General features: G+C 35.6%; 1 protein-coding gene across 3 annotated transcripts in view; it reads left to right on the top strand.

Annotated features, from left to right (window-relative positions):
- VMP1 (vacuole membrane protein 1) overlaps window positions 1-25,173 on the top strand; it is a 125,465-nt gene that overhangs the window by 24,638 nt on the left and 75,654 nt on the right. For all 3 annotated transcript variants that reach the window (XM_061175649.1, XM_061175648.1, XM_061175650.1), the window contains exons 2-5: window positions 1,321-1,422; window positions 3,321-3,456; window positions 4,859-4,949; window positions 6,158-6,268. In XM_061175649.1, coding sequence (XP_061031632.1) covers window positions 1,338-1,422; window positions 3,321-3,456; window positions 4,859-4,949; window positions 6,158-6,268 — 423 coding nt within the window. In that variant the 5' untranslated portion in view covers window positions 1,321-1,337. The remainder of the gene's footprint in view (window positions 1-1,320; window positions 1,423-3,320; window positions 3,457-4,858; window positions 4,950-6,157; window positions 6,269-25,173) is intronic.

The raw sequence follows: 25,173 nt of genomic DNA, 5'->3' as shown, positions 1-25,173 counted from the left end.
CCTACCCTTTCCATGTATTGCCATTTATAGTTATACACACCCTTGCATGCCCAAACACACACTCTTTCATCCTCATTAATCCTGTGAAAGTGAGAATTTTTGTCCTCCTTTTGTAGATCCAGAGAATCAAGATCTAGAAAAAATGAGACTTGCTTAAGGTCACACAACTAGTTAGTGGCAAATCTGGTATGCAAATCCAGATTTTAGACTTATAATCATCTGCTCCAGGCTATCCATCTGTGCTAGTGGAAACCTATACTTTATTTCCTAATATGTTTATTTGTTTATTGAGAAATGAAGGCAACAAAACAAAGGTGTCCACAAATGGATTGTGTCTAAAAGAAGAGACCTTCTGTTGGAGTGATGAATGTATGCTCTTTGTTCTGTCTTTATAGTCTTTCACTTATTTTCCTTTATGAGGCCTAAATTATGGTTAGAATTTTAGTCAAGGGATAAAATAGCTCCAGCTAACAAACCATAGGAAGATTGAAACCATGACCATGTCATATTCTAATCAGCTGAGTATAAGAGTAGCAGGACTCATGGCACATGCAGAAGACTCAGCATTGAGACTTTGCAGTGATATGCTTTTTGAGTAGAAAGATTTGCTTTACCAGCACCTGAAAGAATGATACCTGCACAGGTAATCTGGTGTTTTCGTGTAGAATAATTATGTCAGTAAAATTTATATGTTGTAATACAGGGATTTAAATTAAAAATTTATACCTATACCTGTAGTATGAATCATGCTATAAAGAGTACATTTAACTTATCTTAAACTTTTAAAATTTTCACCTTCTGTGCCCATATCATTTTTTTTTTCAGTAAAATTGTTTCCTAAATAAAATTGATCTTGGATCTGTGTGGCAACATTTTTGACATGTTTGGTAATATAATCATTTTTTTAAAGTGATGCTAAAAGGACTGAAAGATTGGTAAAATTTGTGTAGATAGTATGTATGATATTCAATTTTGAATTAGAAAGACTTTAGACCTTATAGGTTATCAGTACTTGAAGATGCTAGTATTTTATATCCTTCTGTGGACAAATTGCCTCCAAATTTTAATCTGGAAAATCACCGGGGTAACTGTTTGGAAAAGGATTACAACAACATGGCTTTTATATTTTTAATACTTCTACTACAGTTTCTATACAAATTATTAAATCTTGATTATAAAAGAGAAAATTAAGGTATAAACACATTATTGAGATGGCATGTGGGGATTACTCCCATGTTGTTTCTGTATTCAGTTTCATTCAGCCACAGATGCAAAGCAGAAGTATGTAACATATCACTGGATTTTATTTTGTTTTATTAGCTCCTCAAGAGTTATTGATGTATGAAATGGCAGAGAATGGAAAAAATTGTGACCAGAGACGTGTAGCAATGAACAAGGAACAATATAATGGAAACTTCACAGGTGAAGTATGGTGGTTTGGAGGGAGAAGATCTACGGGTTTAAATGATATCTTTTTCATTGGAATAAAATAGAAATACATTATATCTAATATTTATTATCTTTTGTTAACAAAATAATATATAATATAGGATAATAAGATTCTTATAAATCTTGTAAAAAATTGATTATCTTTTGTTTCATCTTCATAGTAAATTAAATTATGGGTATATAAGGGCCTATGAGGTGATTTTTCACAGTGATAGCAGAAGCAGCCTGGCTGTAGTCACATCAGCAGTGTTCTAGGTACAAGATTATTATTTTTTAATCTTGTGGTGTGGTAAATATTTATTTGGCTTTGTTTGGCACTCAGTTTTATCATGCTATTTTGTAACTTTAGAAGTAGATTATAAATTTACTTATTATGCTAATCCTAATTTTATAATTATCCAAAAAGTCAGAATGTGATTATTGTGGATTTATTTTTAAATTTTAGTTTGAAACAAATAAATTTATATTTTAACCAAACTAGGAATTTGTGGTAAATTTCAGTATATTTGACTCTTATTCACACATTTACCCTGAAAATTACAGCTATTACTTATATAGATGACTTAAGTAGGAACTTTCCTTTTTGTATTTAAAAGAAAATGAAAGGTTTTCCTTTTCTGTTAATTATAATGGTTTTCTTTTTAACTTCTAAATCGTTTGGCATCTCAAACACATTGCAAATAATACTTCAGCATGGTAATATTATATCATAGAAATTTTCTTCTATTAGAAGAATTGCAAGCTATCTGAAGTAGTAGTTTCCATTTGTTTGTTTTGATCACTGCATTGCCTTGCAGAACGTATTTTGCAGCACTTACTGACTTTTGGGTTACTTTGGTTGTCAATAAATTTCGCATCGTTTCACCAGGAGTTTCAGGATTTGGAAATAGACATTGCATATATCATAGTCTCATCCCATTAGGAGCTTTTGCATGTTATTTTTTCTTTCCTTTCTTTCAACAAGCACATACATTTATGTATTCTTCCACTACTGCCCACCCCTTTGGAATTTAAAATTAATGTTAGAATGACACGCTTTCTATTCTGTACCATGGTGTGTGTTGTTTGGGGTTTTTTACTTAATATTTCCTAGAGATTGTACATGAAGAACTTATTGTTTGTTATGGCTGCTTAGTATTCCATTGTACAAGTCTATCATATTTTAATAGCTCCTCTGTCCTCTGTTGGTAACATTTGTTTATAATCTTTTGCTAGAACCAATAACACTGTATTGAATAAACTCGTACAAAAGTCATTTCTCCTTACAGCTAATCATTCTTAGAAATGGAATTATTAGATGACAGGGTATATGCATTTATAATTTCGAGAGATGATGCTGAGAGAGTTACTATTATTACCAATAATAGCTAACCTTAATTGCACATATACATACATGTATTAACTCATTTAATCTTTACAAGACACTAAAAAGTAAGTACTATTTTTATCTTCATTTTAGAGAAGAGAAAACTGAGGCATAGAAAGGTTAATTACCTTGCCCAAGATCACACGACTAGTAGATGGCAGTGCCAGGATTTGGAACCAAGTAGTTTGCCTTCACGTTTTGAGCTCTAAATCACTTTGTTCTGTGATATGGTGCTAAATTGCCCTTCATAGAAAGTGGGCTAATTTAGCATTCCAGTAATGTATAAGAAAAGAAACTTGTGTCCTGACAATAAAATAATTCCAAAAATAATGGTAAGAGTAGAACAGCAGGACATAGCCTAGACTTGTCACAATGTGAACCAGATTGGTTGTTTTTTGAGGTTTATATACAGTCCTTCAAATGTGGGATGGGAAGGTAGGTGAATTTTGAAAGTGACTGGAAAAAGTGAACATCCTGTTTTAACTTCTACACTAATGTTTTTCAGATCCCTCTTCAGTGAATGAAAAGAAGAGGAGGGATCGGGAAGAAAGGCAGAATATTGTCCTGTGGAGACAGCCACTCATTACCTTGCAGTATTTTTCTCTGGAAATCCTAGTAATCTTGAAGGAATGGACCTCAAGGTAAAGAGTCTTCCGTTTCCTTTTATATAAACCGTATTTACTAATTTTAGAAATCTTCAACAGTCTCCCTGCCACCTGCTCTATCAAAATGGATTAATTAAATTTAGAATGTTATAGGAACATACTTATTTTCCTTTTTATGTGTAGTTTGAAGAAAAATAGATTAGGGAAACTTGTTGCTATTTGTTCACTGGATTGTTACAGTTGACCATTGTCTCATGTTGAATCTTTTATGCAGAGGAGAGCACTGAAAATGAGAAGTTTTTTCTTCTGGCTTTACCTTCGGGAGAAATCAGGCCTGTGTACATTAGATACACTGATTCTTTAGTAGGTCAAGGTGCAGGATACGTGGCACTACTGATAGTTTGAGCCAATAAAAAAGGACTCTGCCATGGAAATTGTGTTCTATCTTTGAATTTAGTACTTGTAAGCCCTGTTTCTGATATCATAAAGAGCAAGTTGAACTTTTACTTGCCTTAATCATTTTCTGGTTTACTTTTCCAAGTTATCTGTAATAATATCTTACCTTTTTATGTACTTACAGTTTATAAAGCATTTTGTAACACTTTTTAGTTCATTTGATCCTTATAGCAATTCCATGAAGAAGGTAAAATAAGTATATGATCATCATGATTTTAAAAACAAGAAACAGAATCAGATTGGTTGAGTGTCTTACTCAAAGTACAGTACTTAAGGGACTCTGATCCAAGTCCTCTGACTAAAGGCCAATGCCCTTTCCATTATATCATAATGCCTGTCCCAATTAGAAGTTGGGGTGTATATAAAAGATTAGTTTGGGGTATGGGAAAGGCTATGATGTAATTTCTTGTTCTTTTTTTTTTTTTTTAATAAAGTTGTTTATGTTTGTTTATTTATTTATTTATTTATGGCTGCATTGGGTCCTCGTTGCTGTGCAGGCTTTCTTTAGTCGCGGCGAGCGGCAGCCACTCTTCGCTGCCGTGCGCGGGCCTCTCATCGTGGTGGCTTCTCTTGTTGCGGAGCATGGGCTCTAGGCGCGGGGGCTTCAGTAGTTGTGGCGCACAGGCTTAGTTGTGGCGCATGGGCTTAGTTGCTCCGCGGCATGTGGGATCCTTCTGAACCAGAGCTCGAACCCATGTTCCCCGCACTGGCAGGCGGATTCTTAACCACTGCGCCACCAGGGAAGCCCCTACGATGGGGTTTCTAATAAGAAATTAGATTCTATACCCAAGTATCTGGTCTTGACCCCCTTCTGCACCCCAAGAGACCATAGTGTTTAAGAACAAAAGAGCTCAATCCAGCAAGAACAACTTCTAAAGCTGAGCTAAGTAACCTAATTGCTTCAATAAGAAATGTTTTGAGAGTGGTGAATCCTGAAAATGAGACTGTGACATATTTCATTTTTTTTTAATTTGTTTTTAAGATTATGGCATCGTCAAAGTGTTGTGATGTCTTTTTTACTGCTGCTTGCTGTGCTTATAGCTACGTATTATGTTGAAGGAGCACATCAACAGGTAAGAGGTTCAGCACCTCTGTTTCTATTCTTGTACCTTCCCTAATCCCAAACAGTTTCAAAATGGAGCTTTTGTGGATTTCATTGATTTTTTTTTTCTTTTTAATTTATCTCATAACTGGTATCTTAATGTCTTACTTTTAAGGCCAAATATTAAAAATATTCTTGTGGTAGTTCATGGCCGCTCAGCATTTATATTGGGTATATATCATTCCTTTTTACCTTTAAGGATTTAAATGTAACTTTCCTAACAGTGTTTAGTCAAAGCAGCATGAATCCTTTAATCACTACCAAAGTCTTCATATTTTTTATAACACACTCCTGTGATCCATCCAAGCTGATATACTCATCCTAGATTGAAGGTTAGGTTTTATATGTATAAAGTGGGGGGAAGTTCACTTGCCTGTCATCTGTACAGCATAAATGAAGGGAAAATAGGACATTTTGTTAATAACTTTTGATAAAATTGCAAAACGTTAATGTATTCTATTAAGAAATAGTTCTAAAATGGTATCATTTCATATTTTAGAGCAGTTTACCTCTAAATGCATCAAAATGCTGATAGTGATGATCTCTGAGGGGGTGGAGATTATGGGTAACTGTTTTTTACTTTACACTTTTATGTATTTCTAGTTATCTGTAATAAACATATATTGCCTGTAAAATTAGAAAACAACAAATGGCATTAAAAATGGGGAGGAGCAGCAGTTTACCTCTAATCAGAGAAGTTTTTATACTTATAAATGCAGTAGTTGTGGCTCACGGGCTTAGTTGCTCCGCAGCAACTGGGATCCTCCCGGACCAGGGCTCGAACCCGTGTCCCCTGCATTGGCAGGCAGATTCTTAACCACTGCGCCACCGGGGAAGTCCCTATCATGCTTTCTTAAACAAAATTTTTATAACTTTTAAGTATCTTTAAATTTTTTATTCTCATAGTTATCAATAATTTGCATTTTTTGTATAATGTCATTGTAATAATAGGACTTTTAAAATGTAGAAATGAGCTTTATTCCAGTTACATGATTTTTTTTGCCATCTCTGTGACCACATATTAGAGGAATTTGGACTCTTCAAGGAGCTTTTAATCTTAATACTTTCTTCCTATTGGAAACTTAGTTGGTTTGTTTTATTTTTATTATAGTTGATAAATACCACATTTCTGCTTAAGAATTCTGATTTTGTTTTCACCTCATCCCTTTTGTTTTTCAGTATGTGCAACGTATAGAGAAACAGTTTCTTTTGTATGCCTACTGGATAGGCTTAGGAATTTTGTCTTCTGTTGGGCTTGGAACAGGGCTGCACACCTTTCTGCTTTATCTGGTAAGAATAATTTTAATAAGCAAGATTGAAAGAGATTATGTTTTAATTGGTGCTTTTACTTCAGAAGTTAAAATTCTAGGATTTTTACTTAATTACCTTTGTGTTTTATATGTATTCTAATCCTCAAGTCAGTGATTTGGAATTCTGTTTTGTTTTTCCTTTTGGCTTGAGAATTTAAAAAGAGAAGGGAGGAAGAACCCTTAGGCAAATGAGATTGTTTACTTATATTAATTCAGCCAGGAAATGTTTTTTCCTTCCAGATTTTGGAATAATGGTTCTCTTGCGTATGCAATTGTCTTTGTAATAGTTGAAGTTATTTAATTGTACAAAATTCCATGTAAGACTTAGAATTAATTTGGTCAGTTATTTTCTCTGTTAATCTGCAAATGAGAAATGGTATCTTCCCTCACGTCCTCAAATACCATGTACATACTGGACAGTTATTTTGGTAATCTTATTGAGTGCAGTTAATGAAGTATTACATGCGTACAACTAATGCTTTCTTAAACTCTTTTAAATCAAAGTATAAAATGTACCCCTCCTAAAAAATATTTTTTTTTACTTAGTTGAAATGAGAGAGATACTCTTAAAAATATTCTTGTGATAGTTCATGGCTGCTCAGCATTTATATTGGGTATGTGACACTGTAACGGAGAATGCATAACATTCTCCGTTACAGTGCATAATAAATTTTGGCTTTGTCCAGAATGTCATATAGTTGGGATTATGCAGTATGTGTCTTTTTCTGCCTGGCTTCTTTCACTTAGCAATATGGTTTTAAAGTTCCTCTGTGTCTTCATGGCTTGATACCTCATTTCTTTTTATTGCTGAGTAATATTCCATTTTCTGGATGTACCACCACGGTTTGTTTATCCATTCACTTATTGAAGGATATCATTGTTGTTTCCAAGTTCTGGCAATTAGGAATAAAGATGCTGTAAACATTCATGTGCAAGTTTTGAGGGGTATATAAGAATTCAACTCATTTGGGTAAATACCTAGGGGCATGATTTGTGGATCGTGTATGTTAATTGGTGATATATAGGAAAGCAGTTGACTTTTGTGTATTTACCTTGTATTCCGTAACCTTGCTGTAATCACTTAATAGTTTTAGGACTTTGTTGTCGATTCTTTAGGATTTTCTATATAGGTAATCATGTTGTCTGCAAATACAGTTTTACTTCTTCTCAGTCTGTATACCCTTTCATTTTTTTTTTTTTCCCCTGTCTTATTGCATTAGCTAGGTCTTCCAGTCTGATGTTGAATTGGAGTGGTGAGAGGGACATCCTCCCTTGTTCCCAACCTTAATGGGGAAGCCTTTAGTTTCTGCCACTCCAACCACTCTCTTGAAATATTAAAGGTTTATGCCACCTTTTGCCTTCATTCTGCTTAGTTTCTCTGTATATTCTTTTTTTAGTAAATACCTCTTCCTCTCCATACTTCTTGCTACCTCCATGGAAGCCTGTGTCCTCAGAAGGATTACCATTAACTGACCATTTTCAATTCTGATTAAGTATCATGTTAGCTGTAGGTTTTTGTAGATGTTCTTTATCAAGTTGATAAAGCTCACTTCTATTCCTAGTTTGCTGCGAGTTGTGTTTGTTTTCGGGGGTTTTTTTTTGAGAGTTTTTATTATGAATGAGTGTTGATTTTGTCAAAAGAACAGTTTTTTAGACAATAGTGATCAAAAATGGATAAAAAGCCAATATAGCAAACAAATTCAGTATGTAAAGGCTTGAAGAGCAATATGTTAATGTTAAAAAGAAATATAAAGAGATACCCAGCATATGCCATTTCCATTTGAGCAGATTATCTTTAGTTCTTAGATCTGTTAGTTCTTGGACACAGGATTCCTTCCAGGATTCCCTAGGTATAACAGGGAAAATGAAGGAAAACAAGCATTTGCAAAAAATAATTTTCAGGGAAGTCAAGCAAAAGGAAGATAAAAGATGTCACTGGTTTTTGTTTATTTTCAATTACCTGGTTGGGATGGAAGTCAGATTACAAGAAGTTAACTATAGCTACTACTACTACTAATACTGAAAATGGCAAACATTGTCATCATCATTGTCATCAGAGTAATATTAGTTGAAATCAGTTCTTTTTTTTTTTTTTAATAAATTTATTTATTTATTTATTTTTGGCTGCGTTGGGTCTTCGTTGCTGTGCACGGGCTTTCTCTAGTTGCGGCGAGTGAGGGCTACTCTTCATTGCGGTGAGCAGGCTTCTCATTGTGGTGGCTTCTCTTGTTGTGGAGCATGGGCTCTAGGCGCGCGGACTTTAGTAGCTGTGGCACGTGGGCTCAGTAGTTGTGGCTCGCGGGCCCTAGAGCACAGGTTCAATAGTTGTGGCACACGGGCTTAGTTGTTCCGTGGCATGTGGGATCTTCCTGGACCAGGGATCGAACCTGTGTCCCCTGCATTGGCAGGCAGATTCTTAACCACTGCGCCACCAGGGAAGTCCCAGTTTATTATTTTTTATCCATATTTGGTATTCATTTTTGTGGGGAGATGTTGCATCCCCATCCTGTTGAACTCCAGTCATATGATTTGCTTTGACATGTGAGCATAAGTGATAGGTGTTGCTTCCTGGCAGATGCTTCAAGGTTTGTCATACTGTCTTGCACCTGGAGCCTGAGTCTCTGACTGTGATGAACAGATTCCCTTTGCTAGCCTCTGATGGATATGTAGAGTAAGGGAGAAATAAACTTTGTTGTCTTAAGCTACTGAGATTTTTGGGCTGTTTGTTGTTATAACCTATCCTGACTGATAGACTAGCTAACACTTATTGAATGTTTTCCACATGCTAGGCTTTTTGCTCAGCACTTTACATGAATTATCTCATGTAGTCCTCCCAAGAGCCACGGTAGTCAATAACCAATAGTGTAGCAAATGTATAGTAAAAAAATTTCATGAGTAAGTATAGACTGTGCATTTGTGAACTTTGGCAATTACGGAGAAAAATAGCCAGGAAACCAAAGGCAAAGCAGAATCAAAGGTTTAAGAATTTGATCTCTGTTATTATTTAAGAAGCTATTCAAAATAATCTCTGGTTAGATTTTTAAAACGTAACATTTTCTTGGTGATAGATGGTTGACACAGTTTTATCCTTATAGATCACCATTCCTTTTGTTTTATATTAGTCAAATGTGATTGTATCTGGAAAGTCCTAATTACACCTCCTTTCATTTATGAGCCCTTACATAATCACTTAGGGAGATGTGACGTTAACATTCTCATGTCATACATTTTCGTGCTGATGAAATAGGCACTCTTTCCATATACCCATATAACTCCTCAGTCAAGAAAGCAATTAACTATATTAGGAGAGAAGTCTGGTCAGAAAAATGATCTTTCTTTTGTCAATAATTTACAGCAAAACAGGTGAAAAAGAAACTGAGTTTAACAAAGGGAAAAGATTTAATTCATTCTTGATCATGGTTCTTTCTCTTTACTGGAAATTATGGCTTTAAAGTGAAATAGGAAAATTTTTCCTGCATAGACAGACGTTCTCAATTACATTCTTCCCAGCATGGAAGTTAACCTCTTTTGGAAGTAATCATTTAGTTAATTTTAACTCATTGTGCAACTAAATGGTGATCTACAAATGTTACTATATTTCCTAAAATATTATATACCTATATATCTGCCTTTAAAATGGAAAAGTTATCTTGAATTTTAAGTTTATCAATCAACAATTTCATTTATATTTTTAGATATAATTGAAAAGTTTTAACTTAATTCAGATGTCCTGAAAATTGTCATCACTTCTTTAAACATTAGATGTAAAAATAGTTGTTTGATTAAATTTAAAAATTAAATTTAGTGAAAATCAACAGGGAAAAATGACTACTATCAAATTTTGTAAATTGATTTGGGAACAGTAGAAATCTAGTAGTTTGCCGAGAACAGATATGTAGCCACAAAGGAAGAGTTAGATACAGCTTATGCAGGAATAGTGATTGCTAACCAGAGAGGAAGAGATGAAGGGAAAAGTGAATGGATTCCTTCTCAAGGCTCAAGAGGAGTTGGTTGGGCCTCTAGGTTAGTTGGTTTGTTCCATTAATTCTAACAGTCAACACATGGGCTTCAGGAGGTCTGTTAATTCCCTGAACACTATACTTGTTATGTGTCTTTGCAAGTATGCATCTTTCTGGCAGAAAGGACCTATAGTATTAGATTCTCCAGATTCTGTAACCCATAAAATGTTAAGAACCACTCTTATAGGACTTTTTTTTCTAACTATGGCTATATTAGTTTGCCACTAGGTGGCATTGCTAATACAACCAATATACTATACTGTATTTGCAGGTTCTATTCTGGATAAATATGAAACCCTCAAATAAATTAGAGGCATATTCTATTATTTATCTGTATTTATAACTACATAATGCCAGTTAATGCATGTGAATGAAAATAAGTTTTCTTAATAGTTTTGCACATTCATTAATTAGTTTCACAGTTATTAGACTTTCCATTGTGATATATATTTACATGCAGGACATACTCCCATGGCATGCGTAGTTTCAGATGTAATGCCATAATTCTATCTTTTTCTTTAATATTTAAGAATATGCAACTGATGGAGGGTGATTTTGTTATGGACTAAAATCTTTTATTCCTATCATGGGAGATACTTAATAGGGCATATTCAGAGCTGGATTTGAATGCATAGTCAAATATTACTAACTCTGTGATATTTGGGAAATATCTTAACTTTTTAAGCCTCAGTTTATTCAACTGTAAACGGAAAAGATAATAATAGTACCTATCTCATAAGGCTGTTTGGAGGATTAAATGAAATAAAACATGTACACTTTTCAGTTCAGTGGCTAGTATATATAAGGTGCTCAGTAAATGTTAAGCGACTATTATAATTATTATTGTCATTTTTCTTGGTCTGATTTTATTTTTAAAACAATCATTTTCAATTTTCATGCTTTAGCTATTATTCTTAAGAAACTATAAGCAAAATTTCCCACAATTGATTTTAATGTAGCAGAATGTAATACCATAGTTGAAAACCACAGATTATTGTTCCATTTTCAGTGACAGTAGATTACGCAGTTTGGATCAACTCGCTTGTGAAAGTATCTTTAAAAGGTTGATAAAAATTTAAAACATCTGTTTAAAGGCACCATAGAGATAAAAAATAGCAAAGAATTACAAGGCCAACATCTAGATTAAAGGGGAAACCCAGAGAGGTGAAACCAGTCAAGTATATGGCCTAATAAACCCACAGGCTTTGGATTGGAACCTGATGGGCCACACTTTAAACATAAGGATGAACTAGATACAAATCAGCCCATACAGGGACTGAAGCTCAGGCTAAATCTTAAGTCTGGAGGAAAATAAAATAATCCTAGGCGTCACATTATATTAAAAAAAAAAAAAAGTCTAGCACTCAATCAAAAGTAATCAGATATCTGAAGCAACATGATAATTTGGTCGAAACAAGAAATAAGAGAAACAGATCCATAGGAGATCTATTTAATGAAGTTATTAGATGTGTACTTTAATCCAAAATCAATGTGTTTCAAGGAAGTAAAAAACAAGTTTGAGTATTTTTGCAGAGATTGGAAACTACAGAGGAGAGCAAGTGGAAATTTTGAATTAAAAAAACCTTATCTGAAATTAAGAACTCAATTAATGGACTTCAGTAGACAGCAGCTAAGACAGGACTAATAAACTGCAAAATAGGCCAGAGAAAAATATCCAGAACAAAAAAGGAGAGATGGAGAAAAAGACATACTATCTTCAGAGGAACTTCAGTAAGACTGATTTGCTGTCATTGATTTTTTTTTTTTTCCAGAGATGAAGGACAATTTATTTTTCACAGCAATAGCAGTAGCAAGTGCATCAGCTTTTTTTTTTTTAATTGGGGTATAGTTGCTTTGCAGTGTTGTGTTAGTTTCTGCTGTACAGCGAAGTGAATCGGCTATATGTATACACATATCCCCTCTTTTTTGGATTTCCTTGCCATTTAGGTCACCACAGAACATTGAGTAGAGTAAAAGTCAGCTGACAGTGGAATATCTTTAAAGGGCTAAAAGAAAATAACTACTAACAGAAGATACTCAAAGTGTCCCCTCAACAGTATAAAATAAAGATACTTTCAGAAAAACAGAGCAGTTTGCCACCAGCAAACATGCTCTAAAGGAAATACTAAAAAGTGTTCTTGGAATGGAAAGAAAGTGATTCTAGATTGAAGCTCAGATTCAGGAACGAATAAAGATTAAGAAAAGGGTATATATATGGGTAAATTTAAATTAAGATTGACATTATGGTTTTTTTGTTTTGTTTTGTCTTTCTATTTTTTTGACATTATGTTTTTTAAATGTATTTATTTTATTTATTTATTTTTGGCTGCATTGGGTCTTCGTTGCTGCGTGCGGGCGTTCTCTAGTTGTGGTGAGCAGGAGCTTCTCATTGTGGTGGCTTCTCTTGTTGTGGAGCACGGACTCTAGGCACACAGGCTTCGGTAGTTGTGGCTCGCGGGCTCTAGAACACAGGCTCAGTGGTTGCAGCGCATGGGCTTAGTTGCTCCGCGGCATGTGGGATCTTCCCTGACCAAGGCTCGAACCCGTGTCCCCTGCATTGGCAGGCGGATTCTTAACCACTGCGCCACCAGGGAAGCCCAACATTATGTTTTTAATGATAATGTAGTGATAATGTTTTGAGAGATTTAAAGTATTCAGAGGGAATTAAAATACATCATCTGCAAATCACATGTGGAGTAATTGAAATTAAATTATTCTAAAGTCTTTGCATTGCCCTAGAAAAGGTAAGATATTAATTTATATGACATTAATTAATAAAGATCTATATTATAATCTTTAGGGTAAGCAGTACAAGAATATGTAACTATCAAGCTAATAGGCACAAGTAAAAACCAAGTAATTTTTTTTTTTAATTTTATTTATTTATTTATGGCTGTGTTGGGTCTTCGTTTCTGTGCGAGGGCTTTCTCCAGTTGCGGCAAGCGGGGGCCACTCTTCGTCGCAGTGCGCGGGCCTCTCACCATCGCGGCCTCTCTTGTTCCGGAGCACAGGCTCCAGACGCGCAAGCTCAGTAATTGTGGCTCATGGGCCCAGTTGTTCCACGGCATGTGGGATCCTCCCAGACCAGGGCTTGAACCCGTGTCCCCTGCATTGGCAGGCAGATTCTCAACCACTGTGCCGCCAGGGGAGCCCAAAACCAAGTAATTTTTAAAAAGCCAAGCCAAAAGAGGGAAAGAAAGCAGACAAAAGGAACATAGAACAGGCAGGATAAGTAGTAAGCATTCAGTGGTATATTTAAATCCAAATATATCAATAAATGGAATAAATGTTTCTTCCAGTTATCCAAATAAATATTTTAAAATATTCAGCTATTTGCTAAATCCAGCCTTCATACCTAAAATACACACAGAAAGAATACACAGAAAGATTAATGGTAAAGGATGGAAAAAGATGAGCCATTTGATGCCATCCAAGAAGAAGCTCATGTAGTTATATTGAAATCAAAGTAAAGTATGAGACAAGAAGTGTTAATAGATAGAATGTGTTCATTGGTAATAATAAAAGACTCAGTTCACCAGGAAGATATAACAGTTCTAAATTTGTATTTAATAATATATACTCAACTTATGGAAAGCAGAACTTGGCAGAAATTTAGAGAAGGAGATAACTTCCACAAACTTGGAGAATAGGGAAGTGTAACACAGTTACTGGCTATATGGTCAATGTGTATGTAACAATTGTGTTTCTGTATACTACAATAAACATTTAGAGAGTGAAAATTTTGGAAAGCATCATTTATAATATTTTTTTGAAAAGCAAATACTTAGGAATAAATCTAACAAAAGATGTGCTTGGCCTCTATATAAAATTATAAAATTTTATTGGAAGCAAAAAGATCTAGGTAACAGAGGTATATATTATTTTCATGGATTAGAAGACACAATATTGTAGCTGTTCTTCCCAATTTTGTTTACATAATCAATGTAATATCAGTCAAAACTTGAGTAGGTATTTTTGTAGAAATTGACAAAGTAATTGAAAAAAGAGTTTCATCCTAGCAGCTTTGTAGTAAATCTTGACAACCAATAGGATATGCCCCTCTTGTGTGTTTCTAATATTTCTTGATCTGGATAGAGGATACCTGTGTCTGAAATAGTTCATTAAGATGCTTACATTATGCACTTTTCTATATGTACTATACTTAAATAAATACTCTGTTTTAGTACATCTGCTCTTTTGTTTTAGAATTTTGAAGTCATTTTGCATAAATACACCTGTAATAGGTGTCTAATTCATGAGCTAATTTTGCCTGGCAAGTAGTGCAAGTTTACTGATTTCTTTCATTTACTTTACTCATGTTTTTTGTAAGTAGATCAGATGCAAAAAAAGGTTCTGTGGCTGGTAGATTTTTCTAAGATCATGCCTTCTAAGCCCTCTTCTCTTGGATACTAATTTCCACAAATCCATTAACGAATTTATTTTAGTCTTAGCATGTATGTAGCAGGTTTCCATTCCAGGCCATCCAGGAATGCTTATTTACTAGTGGAAATAATGCCCAGAGTGAAAACAAGTTAATGAAGAGAACATGGCTGCTGTTAACCTCTTTGATGTATCTCGGTGTTTGAATGTGTCAAAATTTTCACCTTAATAATGATTTGACCCAAGGGGAGGCAGCCCAGGGGCAGCACTTTTGCTGAAAAGGGACCGGATAATAAATATTTTAGGCTTTGCGGGCTATGCAATCTCTTTTGTAACTCCTCAGGTCTGTCATGGTAATAAGAAAGCATCCAGGGACAGTGTGTAGGAATGAATGTGACTGTTTTCCAGTCAACCTTTATTCACAAAGAGAGGTAGCAGACTGGATTTGATCTGCCGGCTGTAGTTCGCTAACCGTTGCTCTAACTCATGGGATGACAGTAGTACACCAGAGGAAGCACATTGAGCTTGGGAGCCTTAGTGAGCTAGCCACTCCCTAAGGATTTTTACGTGACATGTTATGCATTTGATTCCTCCATTTGCCAAAAAAGGATTATCACTTCTCCCAGGTCATAATATTAGACTTAACATGATGTTTTAGAAGAGAATATAGTTGTGTGAGTGCTTGAGTGGTCTGTAAGACCATCAAGGGGAAGAAAAAACAACTTTTCATGAAGAGAAAAGTAAAAGAATTTCTTCCAAATGAGCTGCCTGATGACAGCAAAATTTAGTTCTAATCTCATGTTTTCAACCATCGATGTGTGCAATTATGAAATACCAGTCTTTACAACACAGCACTCATTTTGAGAAATAAATAATTTGTGGATTACGTTTAGATTGATACAAACAATTAGGAGAAGTGATAGGGTAATTTCAGTAGCCACCTTAAAACTATTTCCCATTACTAGAATATATGATTCATAATATATTCATAATAATAACCTGGTAAACAACCAGTTTAACAAAAACAGGAACTTTGGTACTTCATAATGAGAAATATATCTCAGATATGCTCCTTATATGCATTCACATTATTATTCCTCAAGTTATAAGACAAGCAGTTGATTTAAGAGCCATTTGTAAACTGTGCGTGCCATTAATGATTATAAAGTCTGTTCTATTTGACAGTAACAAAGGAAATGAGTCCTTCGGCAGGAATTTACAAATAATGTGCTACATGAACAGTTTTTGACACTAGGTGGAGCAGTTTCCCGGAGAAAGGCTTCCCAAGCCCTATATTCCTTTCAAAATAAGCCCAGCTCTTAGACAAAGAACTCTGAGAACAAAAACTATCAACAATCATTAAAAAATGTTAAAGGCACTCAAATATTGAGCTATAAATAGAAGGCTGAATATATTTTGCAGATATAATTCTTCTCTTTGTCATATATTTTAACCACTGAATTCTCTCACCTTCAGGGATCAAAATGGTAGGGATTTTCACATAAGAACTGCCCTATCTAGATGGCAGTTGGTATGTAGAAAAGTTTGGGAACTATTCAGTTACATTGTAGAATAGATCAAGGTTTATAAGAAGATATAACATCAAGACATTATTATCTGAATGGTATTTATGAGTCATTTGTTTAATATGACAATTTTAGATTAAGAATATAGTTTTATAGATAAAAATTGGTAGTTTAAATTCACTGGAATTAAGTTAGTAGATGTCAAGAGTGTTTTAAGTACCATGAGAATCCATGGCCATAAAACTGTAAGTTCAGAATGCAGTTATCAGGTGTAAAAATAAGATATAAATGAATAAAGAATTCTACTTAAAAATAAAAACCAAAAAATGACCTTTTTAAAAAATTTTTATTTATTTATTTTTGGCTGTGTTGGGTCTTTGTTGCTGCGCGCAGGCTTTCTCTAGTGGCGGAGAGGGGGCTACTCTTCATTGCGGTGTGCGGGCTTCTCACTGCAGTGGCTTCTCTTGCGGAGCACAGGCTCTAGGCATGCGGGCTTCAGTAGTTGTGGCACACGGGCTCAGTAGTTGTGGCTCACGGGCTCAGTAGTTGTGGCACACGGGCTTAGTTGCTCCGCAGTATGTGGGATCTTCCTGGATCAGGGATCGAACCCATGTCCCCTGCATTGGCAGGAAGATTCTTAACCATTGCGCCACCAGGGAAGTCCCCCAAAATGACCATTTTAATAGAAAAAAATTTTGGAAAAAAAATTTTTGGCTGTTTGTTATAAAATAAGTACAGGGAAAGTTAACTGTGAGATATTTGCCCCTGTGTAAGATTCAGAGGTCTGTTTCTGCCTTAACGTTTAGGATCATTTCATCACTAAAATGGGGTAAAAATTGTACATTAAAAAAAATCCAACATCTTGATTACTATCAAATGTTTATAGAACATCTCTGTCTATAGCACCCTGTTTCCTTTAGTGAACGAGTACTTTATAGTATATATATAATACTTTATAGTACTGTTTTATATATATATATAAAGCTGTTTCTTACACTTTTTTGACTCTTGGCTATTTATTGCCTAAAGTAAGTGTTATTTGGAAAACTGCATGGACATAGGTTGAAGTGAAATAGCGAAGCAGTTTCAGTAAGAGAACTATTGTAGTAATTGTTTAATGCCATGAGGTGGAATAATTCTTTTAAAAATTGTTAGCCAACCTGTTCACTGTTTTTCCTGCTTGACTTCTGATTATTGCTCCATAGCTTACGTGTCTATCCCTCGATAAGACAAAAAAAGAGAAAAAATTGCCAAAAGTAAGGTTCTAGTGTGACTTGATATTGCTCTGTATAGGTATAATGACTCTGGCTATAAGCATGCAGTGACTCAGGGCTCTTGCGGGAAGACCAACGGGCCCTTCTTAGAAAAGGTCTGTTTGCCTTTTTTTGATGAGGGCATGATCAGCTATTCTCCCTGTCTTTCCCCAAGGAATGACTCATGTATTAACTCTTAAGAACATCACCACATCAAAAGTAGGAACCAGGGTCTCCAGGACACAGGGCTGGGTTTTCACCAAACAGAAGGGTATGCACAGACTGACTGACTTCCTGCCCTTAAGTCACTATTTATTAATGTGTGTTTAAATGAAAGCTAAGAAGATTCAGTTTTGCTGAAGTCTGTTCTGTTGGGTATATATTTTAAACAATTTATAACCTTTTTAAAAGCTCTCTCTATAAATATGTGGTCCATTCCTCCTGAACTTTATGATCAAAATTGCTTAGGTTTAGAGAAGAAGAGTGAAATATGTCTTTATTTATGGATTGATTGAATATAATAAAAATGACTTTAAAAATAGGTCCTTATAACCTGAAGCATGAACTACAGAGTTTACACATTTTTTGTTTTGGTTATTTTATGCTTATCGTAACACTTTTACTACATAATCTCATACATTGCTGTGTTACCTAGGTTGTGCAGGCATTATTATCATTATTATTTTCAGGCTTTTCATCAAATGAGGAATGTGAGATAGAAGTCTGATTACATCTAGTAAGTTACTAACAGATTTAGAAAACTAAAATCCACATTAACTAATGGCCAAATTACTGCTTTTTTACATATTATACTGCATTTTATAGGGAGGGACCAGGGGCTTAAATTTGTAAACTCGGGACCTTCTTCACAAAAAGAATATAAACACTAGTTAAACTTCTCAGTGCCCATTTGGAATCAACAGTTTTATGCTCTAGCCTTCTAGAATTATTTGTTGTATACCATAACCTTAGGTAAGTTGTTTTCTGACTGCGATGAGAAAAGCAATGATTAAAAGTATTTGAGGAGTACAATTCCTGATTGTAAAAGCATTTCTAAACTCTCCTAAAAGTTGGACTTAAAGAAAACAAAAGGTTTTGCAAGTCATACAGACAACCATCTGTCATCTCCTTTCATTTATTTATCACCCAGATATTCTAATGAATCACATTCCAGACTAACCACTGACTCCTTTTGTTCCTCAGTGAAGGAGTGTGGCAAACAAATGTTTTCCCAGTGAATCAGCAGAGGATTCCTGATTTTATTACCTTTGTCCTAAACTTTCCAGACAAAACTAATTGGGAATTTTGCCTTTGGGATCTTAGTTGACTTCTGTGTGTGGATGATGAATTAGGCTATGAACTGACATTACAGATGTGCAAACAACTCCAGTCTTTAGGAATGTTTTATCAGTTCTGAGGGAGCCGCCTAGAGTGGAAGAATGTCTGTCTGTCTGTCTGCTCATCTTCCTTAAAAACCTCATAGGGCTTCCCTGGTGGCGCAGTGGTTGAGAATCTGCCTGCCAATGCAGGGGACACGGGTTCGAGCCCTGGTCTGGGAAGATCCCACATGCCGCGGAGCAACTAGGCCCGTGAGCCACAATTACTGAGCCTGCGCGTCTGGAGCCTGTGCTCCGCAACAAGAGAGGCCGCGATAGTGAGAGGCCCGTGCCCCACGATGAAGAGTGGCCCCCACTTGCCGCAACTAGAGAAAGCCCTCGCACAGAAACGAAGACCCAACACAGCCAAAAATAAATAAATAAATAATTTATTAATTAAAATAACTTAAATGACTTTCACTATATTTAAAAAAAAAAAAAAAACACCTCATACTGGGACTTCCCTGGCGGTCCAGTGGTTAAGACTCTGCACTTCCAATGCAGGGGGCACAGGTTCGATCCCTGGTCAGGGGACTAAGATCCCACATGCTGCAGGGCGCTGCCAAAACAAAAAAACAAAAAAACCTCATACATACACATACTGCGCTCTTAATGTGACATCATATTCTGCATCTTGGTTGGTAAAAAGGCTTGGCTAAATTAGGCTCATAATTAACTAATATGATCATTTTAGGTTTTCACTTTTATTTATTTATTTATTTATTTATTTATGGCTGTGTTGGGTCGTTTCTGTGCGAGGGCTTTCTCTAGTTGTGGCAAGCGGGGGCCACTCTTCATCGCGGTACGCGGGCCTCTCACTATCGTGGCCTCTCTTGTTGCGGAGCACAGGCTCCAGATGCGCAGGCTCAGTAGTTGTGGCTCACGGGCCCAGCTGCTCCGCGGCATGTGGGATCTTCCCAGACCAGGGCTCGAACCCGTGTCCCCTGCATTGGCAGGCAGATTCTCAACCACTGCGCCACCAGGGAAGCCCCCAGGTTTTCACTTTTTAAAAAATGTCTCTGGAAGAAAGGGCCCCCAAATGAACTGAACAGTAAAGTTAAAAATCCAGAAAACACTTTTCCTTAAATGAAGCAGCAATACATAGACCAGTTTGTCATTTACTAATATGATTTTTTTTCAGGTTTTAAGGTGTGACTGTCCCACACCTTTCTTACAAAGACCCTAATTTGTATTTGTGGCACTAGGACTGCTTTCTCAGGGCTTACATAGGTACTACATTATTATCAGGGCACTACTTAGAACTTCTCTTCTGTACCGGATTAGGATATTTTTGTGTGTTATAATTTCAGGAATGATAATTTTACCTCTAGGATAATTTTTTTTAATTCTAAATTTCTCTTAATTTGACAGAGCTAGTAGGATATTTACTATTCCTGAATGAATGTAAATTGTAGAAGTATAACTTTTAAAATTTATCTTAAAAGAATGTCTTAAGTTAAAATACTTTTTCCACAAATACCTATATCTGTTCTTATTAGGAATCCTACCCCCTGATCTAACTATGGTTTTGCTCTCACCCAGACATCTTCTTGCCTGGCCAAGCACTACATCTTTTATCCTGGACAAGGCAAAAATATTCCATTATCAAAACTTTGGAAAATATAGTGTAATACAGCTCATGAGACTAAGATATATGAGGCTTTGAACTGAAGCAAAACCAGATGTTTGATATGTCACAAATAGCTGAACTATCTTGTTGAGTTGACTTCACTTAGAATGAGTATACTGAAGTACCCACCCACCCCAAAAAAGGACCCTAAAAACCTGTCACTGATGAGAGTGTAACTTTTCATCACAGTCATAAAATTTGACCTTCGTATCATTAAAGGGAACTTCCATTGGCAGTAATTAGGAACTCTCAGGGGCAGTTAGTGAATGTTACTTATGACCTGGTTGCTAACTAGGAAATTTATAGAGCTTCCTGTGCTGGGGAATAACAACCTGGGCTGTATATAGCTGCTTAACTTCCTTTGATTACCACTATATAGATTAAAGGACACTGTCCTTAAATAGAAAAATTAACCTTTGAGGACTATCATTTGCTACTTTTCCTTAAGAAGTACTCCTTGTATTGATCTTTACTTACCTTGCCACATGGCACGTTCTTTTCAATGTGCTGAGATTCGTTTCATACCACAGTATATGGTCTATCTTGGTGACTGGATTTCATGTATACTTGAAAAGAATATGTATTCGGCTATTTTTGGGTGTAGTGTTCCATATTGTTCAAGTGTTCTATATCCATACTGGTTTTCAGTCTACTTATTCTATCAACGAAAAAGAGAAGTGTGTTGAAATTTCAACTCTAATTGTGGATTTGTTTATTTCTCCTTTTAGTTCTATTAGTTTTTGCTTTATGTATTTTGACATTCTGTTATTAGGTGCCTGCACATTTAGGATTATTCTGTCTTCCTGAGAATTAGCCCTTTTATCATTATGAAATGTCCTTTTTCATCTCTAGTAATATACCCTCTCCTGAAATCTACTTAATCTGGTATTAATGTAGAGTACTCTATCTATTGTATGATTATGTTTACATGGTTTATCTTTTTTCATCCCTTTACCTTTACTTTTGGATCTGGATATTTAAAATGGGCTTTTTATGGACAACATGTACTGAGGTCTTGCTCTTTAATTCAGTGTGACACTCTCTGCCTTTTCATTTGTATGTTTGGCTCATTTGCAATTAATGTAGGTGTCAGTATGGTTGGGTTTAAGTCTGTCCTCAAACTATTGGTCCCACCTATTTTTTATTCTTTTCCTGCCTTCTTTTGAATTGAACATTTTTTTTAGTATATATAATGTAACCACATTACAGTATTATACTCCATTTTCTCCCTCCCATACTTTATGCTGTTGTTGTCATGTATTTTACTTCTACATATGTCATAGTTTTTGCTTTAAGCAACTAGTTATTTTTTTAAGAGATTTTAAAATGAGGAAAAAAGGTGTTCTCTATTTCCAGTGCTCTTCACTCTTTTATGTACATTAAAGTTTCCATCTGGTATCACTTTTCTTCTGTCTGAGAACTTCCTTTAACGTTTATCTCCTGGAACAAATTCTTTTGGCTTTTGTTTGTCTGAAAATGTTATTATTTCATCTTTATTTTTGAAATATATTTTCCCTGAATTCTAGATTCACAGATTTTGTTTGTTCCTTTCAGCACTTTAGAGAAGTAATTCTATTGTCTTTTGGTCTGTTTCTGATGAGAAGTCCTATCTGTATTTCCCTGTAGATGACTCAGTCATAACTTGGAAATGTTGTGGGTTTGGTTCTAGACCACTGCAATAAAGCGAATATGGTGATATAGCAAGTCACACGAATTTTTTGGTTTCCCAGTGCATCTAAAAGTTATGTTTATAATATAATGTACTCTATTAAGTGTCTGAAAAAACAATATATGTACCTTAATTTAAAAATAATGCTGTTGGAAAAATGGTGCCAATAGACTTGTTTGACGCAGGATTGCCAAAACCTTTAATTTGTAAAAATCACAATATCTGCAAAGTGCATTAAAGTGAGGTATGCCTGTAATGTGTTTTTATCCCCTTGGATTGCTTTTAAGACTTTCTTGATATTGCTGAGTTATAGAATTTGATTATGATGTGATTATGGTAATTCTCAGCAATTTGATTATGTGTTTTATTTTCTTTATGTTGATCTTGACTGAGGTTTGTTGAATTTCTTAAATCTGTGAGTTGATGGATTGATATTTTTCATCAAATCTTGAAAATACATGGCCATCCCTTCCCCAATGTGTGTGTGTGCGCACACACACACACACACACACACTTACTTCACCCTCTCTTTCTGGGGTTCCAGTTACATGTATATTAGACTGTTTGGTATTATTCCACAGGTTACTGAGGTTCATTTCTTCCATAGCCTTTACCCTCTGTGTCCTTTAGTTCAAATACTTTCTAGTGCCTTGTCTTCAAGTTCTCTAATATTTTCTTCTGTGACATCTAATCTGTTGATTATCCAATGAATTTTTCTATTCGTATATTATCTTTAAATCAGGGATCAGCAAACTATTTCTGTGAAGGGCCATATAATAAGTGTTTTAGACTTCATAGGCCATAGAGTCTCTGTCAGAGCTACTCAGTTTTGCCATTATAGTACAGAATTAGCCAGAGATGATATGTAAATGAATATACATGGCTGTATTGTTTGAAACTTTATTTATAAAACTGGTGGTGGGCTGAATTTGGCCCCTGGGCTGAAGTTTGGCAATTGTTGCTTTAAATCTTTGAACATATTTATATTCACTGTTTTTAAGTCCTTGTCTGCTAATTCCATAATCTCTGACATTTCTGGGTCTGTTTCTATTGATTAATGTTTCTTCAGGTTATGTGTCATATTTTCCAAACTGCTTCACATCATATCTAGTTACTTCTTATTGGATGCTGGAATGTGTTATTAAGTTGTTGATTGTATGGATTTTGTTATCTTATTTTATAGAGTGTCAATTTTTTGTTTATGGGGCAGTACCAGTGGATCAACTTGATCTATTTAAGGCTTTTTTAAAAACCCTATTATGGTCTGTCTAGAGTAGCTTTTACTGTAGGCTCTTTCCAAGGTCTTCCCTGAATGTTGAGTCTCTCCACTCTAGCTAGATGAAGTTCAGGTGTTTCCCAGCCCTGTGTGAAGTCTAGGAATTGTTCAGCTTACAACCCCCTGTTAGTTGTTCTTTTCTCACTAATTGTACTTTGCCTGGCCTTATGAAATCTCATCATAGCATGCAGTGGAGCTTTGTGTGCCAGAGTCTCAAGGGGACCCCCATGCACATATGTAGAGTCCTTTCTCTGCATAGCTTTCTCTTCACTAGTATTCTATGCCACAGATTTCAACCACTCAGCCCCCCTGAACTCAGATTTTCTTCTCAATGCAGCAAGACCACCATGCTTTGCTTAGGGTCTTTGTCTTTGGACTATGGATTTTACTGCCGACACAGAATGTGTCTACAAGTGGAAAGCCAGAGTCATCACAAGGCTTCCTCATTTGTATCCCTTCTCTCAGCAGTCAGAAGTATTATACTGCCTGTGGTACAGTGTCTGAAAAAAATTGTTCCATGTATTCTGTTTAGTTTTCCAGTTGTTTAGTGTAGGGGTGTACGTCTCTACCAGTCACTTCATGATATGAGGCAGAAAACCCTCAGCCACAGGCCAGAATCTCTAGCCCATACATATCAATACTTGCATACTCCCATGAGAGCTGGAATGTCCTGCTCAGTACATTGTGTTATTTTTATGTTTTATGGTGGATCTTTCCAGGTAGACTTTGCAGCTTATACTGTAGCTGTTTGTCTTTATCCCTCATTTCTTCATTTAGTATGGTTTAAATGTGATTCTTTCATATTTGATACATTGTAGTAGGAATTGTAGGTTTTAGAAAGCAGACTTAGGGCTTCCCTGGTGGCACAGTGGTTGAGAATCTGCCTGCTAATGCAGGGGACACGGGTTCGAGCCCTGGTCTGGGAAGATCCCACATGCCGTGGAGCAACTAGGCCCGTGAGCCACAACTACTGAGCCTGCGCGTCTGGAGCCTGTGCTGCGCAACAAGAGAGGCCGCAATAGCGAGAGGCCCGCGCACCGCGATGAAGAGTGGCCCCCGCTTGCCACAACTAGAGAAAGCCCTCGCACAGAAATGAAGACCCAACACAGCCAAAAATAAAATAAATAAGTAAATAAATAAATAAGTAGAAAACAGACTTAAAAGGTAGTTTGAATATGTGTAACTTTTAAAATTCTCTTAATCAAAATGATTGTTTTTTAGTTTTTGTGTTTGGATTTTTCATGTAAACTAATATTTATCTCAGTCAAGTCTGTTATATTTAGGAACCATTAACCTATAATGTTGAAAAGAACTTGTGAGGTTTCCTATCAGTTAACACAGTCTAAACTAAAATGTCAAGGTACAGGTTAAATGGGCTCTTGAGAATGAACAAAGGACAAGAAGCTGAGTTATTCATGTTCATTTTGTCTGGGAACCACCACATCTGCCTCTAAGGCTGAGTAATCATGACCTATTAGTGTGGTTATGGAAAGTATATATCAGTTTAACTGTGTGAACCATCCTTTCTTTAGGGAAGATATTCTCATCAGATTGCTGAAAATTTCCCTTTTTAGAACATTTAAAATTAAAACTATGAATCAGTCTTTTATCTTGTTGGATAACCTGTTTAATCTGTTGGGGTGCATATTTTATTTTTGTTTCTGGAATAGAAATGTAGGTTTTTCCTTCCTATATAATCCCAGAAATCTTATTATTTTAGTGTCTAGGACGGTTCAGTTTTTGTTCACCTAGAGTT

This window comes from Eubalaena glacialis, chromosome 19 (genome assembly GCF_028564815.1).
Source record: "Eubalaena glacialis isolate mEubGla1 chromosome 19, mEubGla1.1.hap2.+ XY, whole genome shotgun sequence".
Taxonomy (NCBI): domain Eukaryota; kingdom Metazoa; phylum Chordata; class Mammalia; order Artiodactyla; family Balaenidae; genus Eubalaena; species Eubalaena glacialis.
Note: the sequence above shows the minus strand (reverse complement) of the source record. Positions and strands in the feature narration are given on the sequence as shown.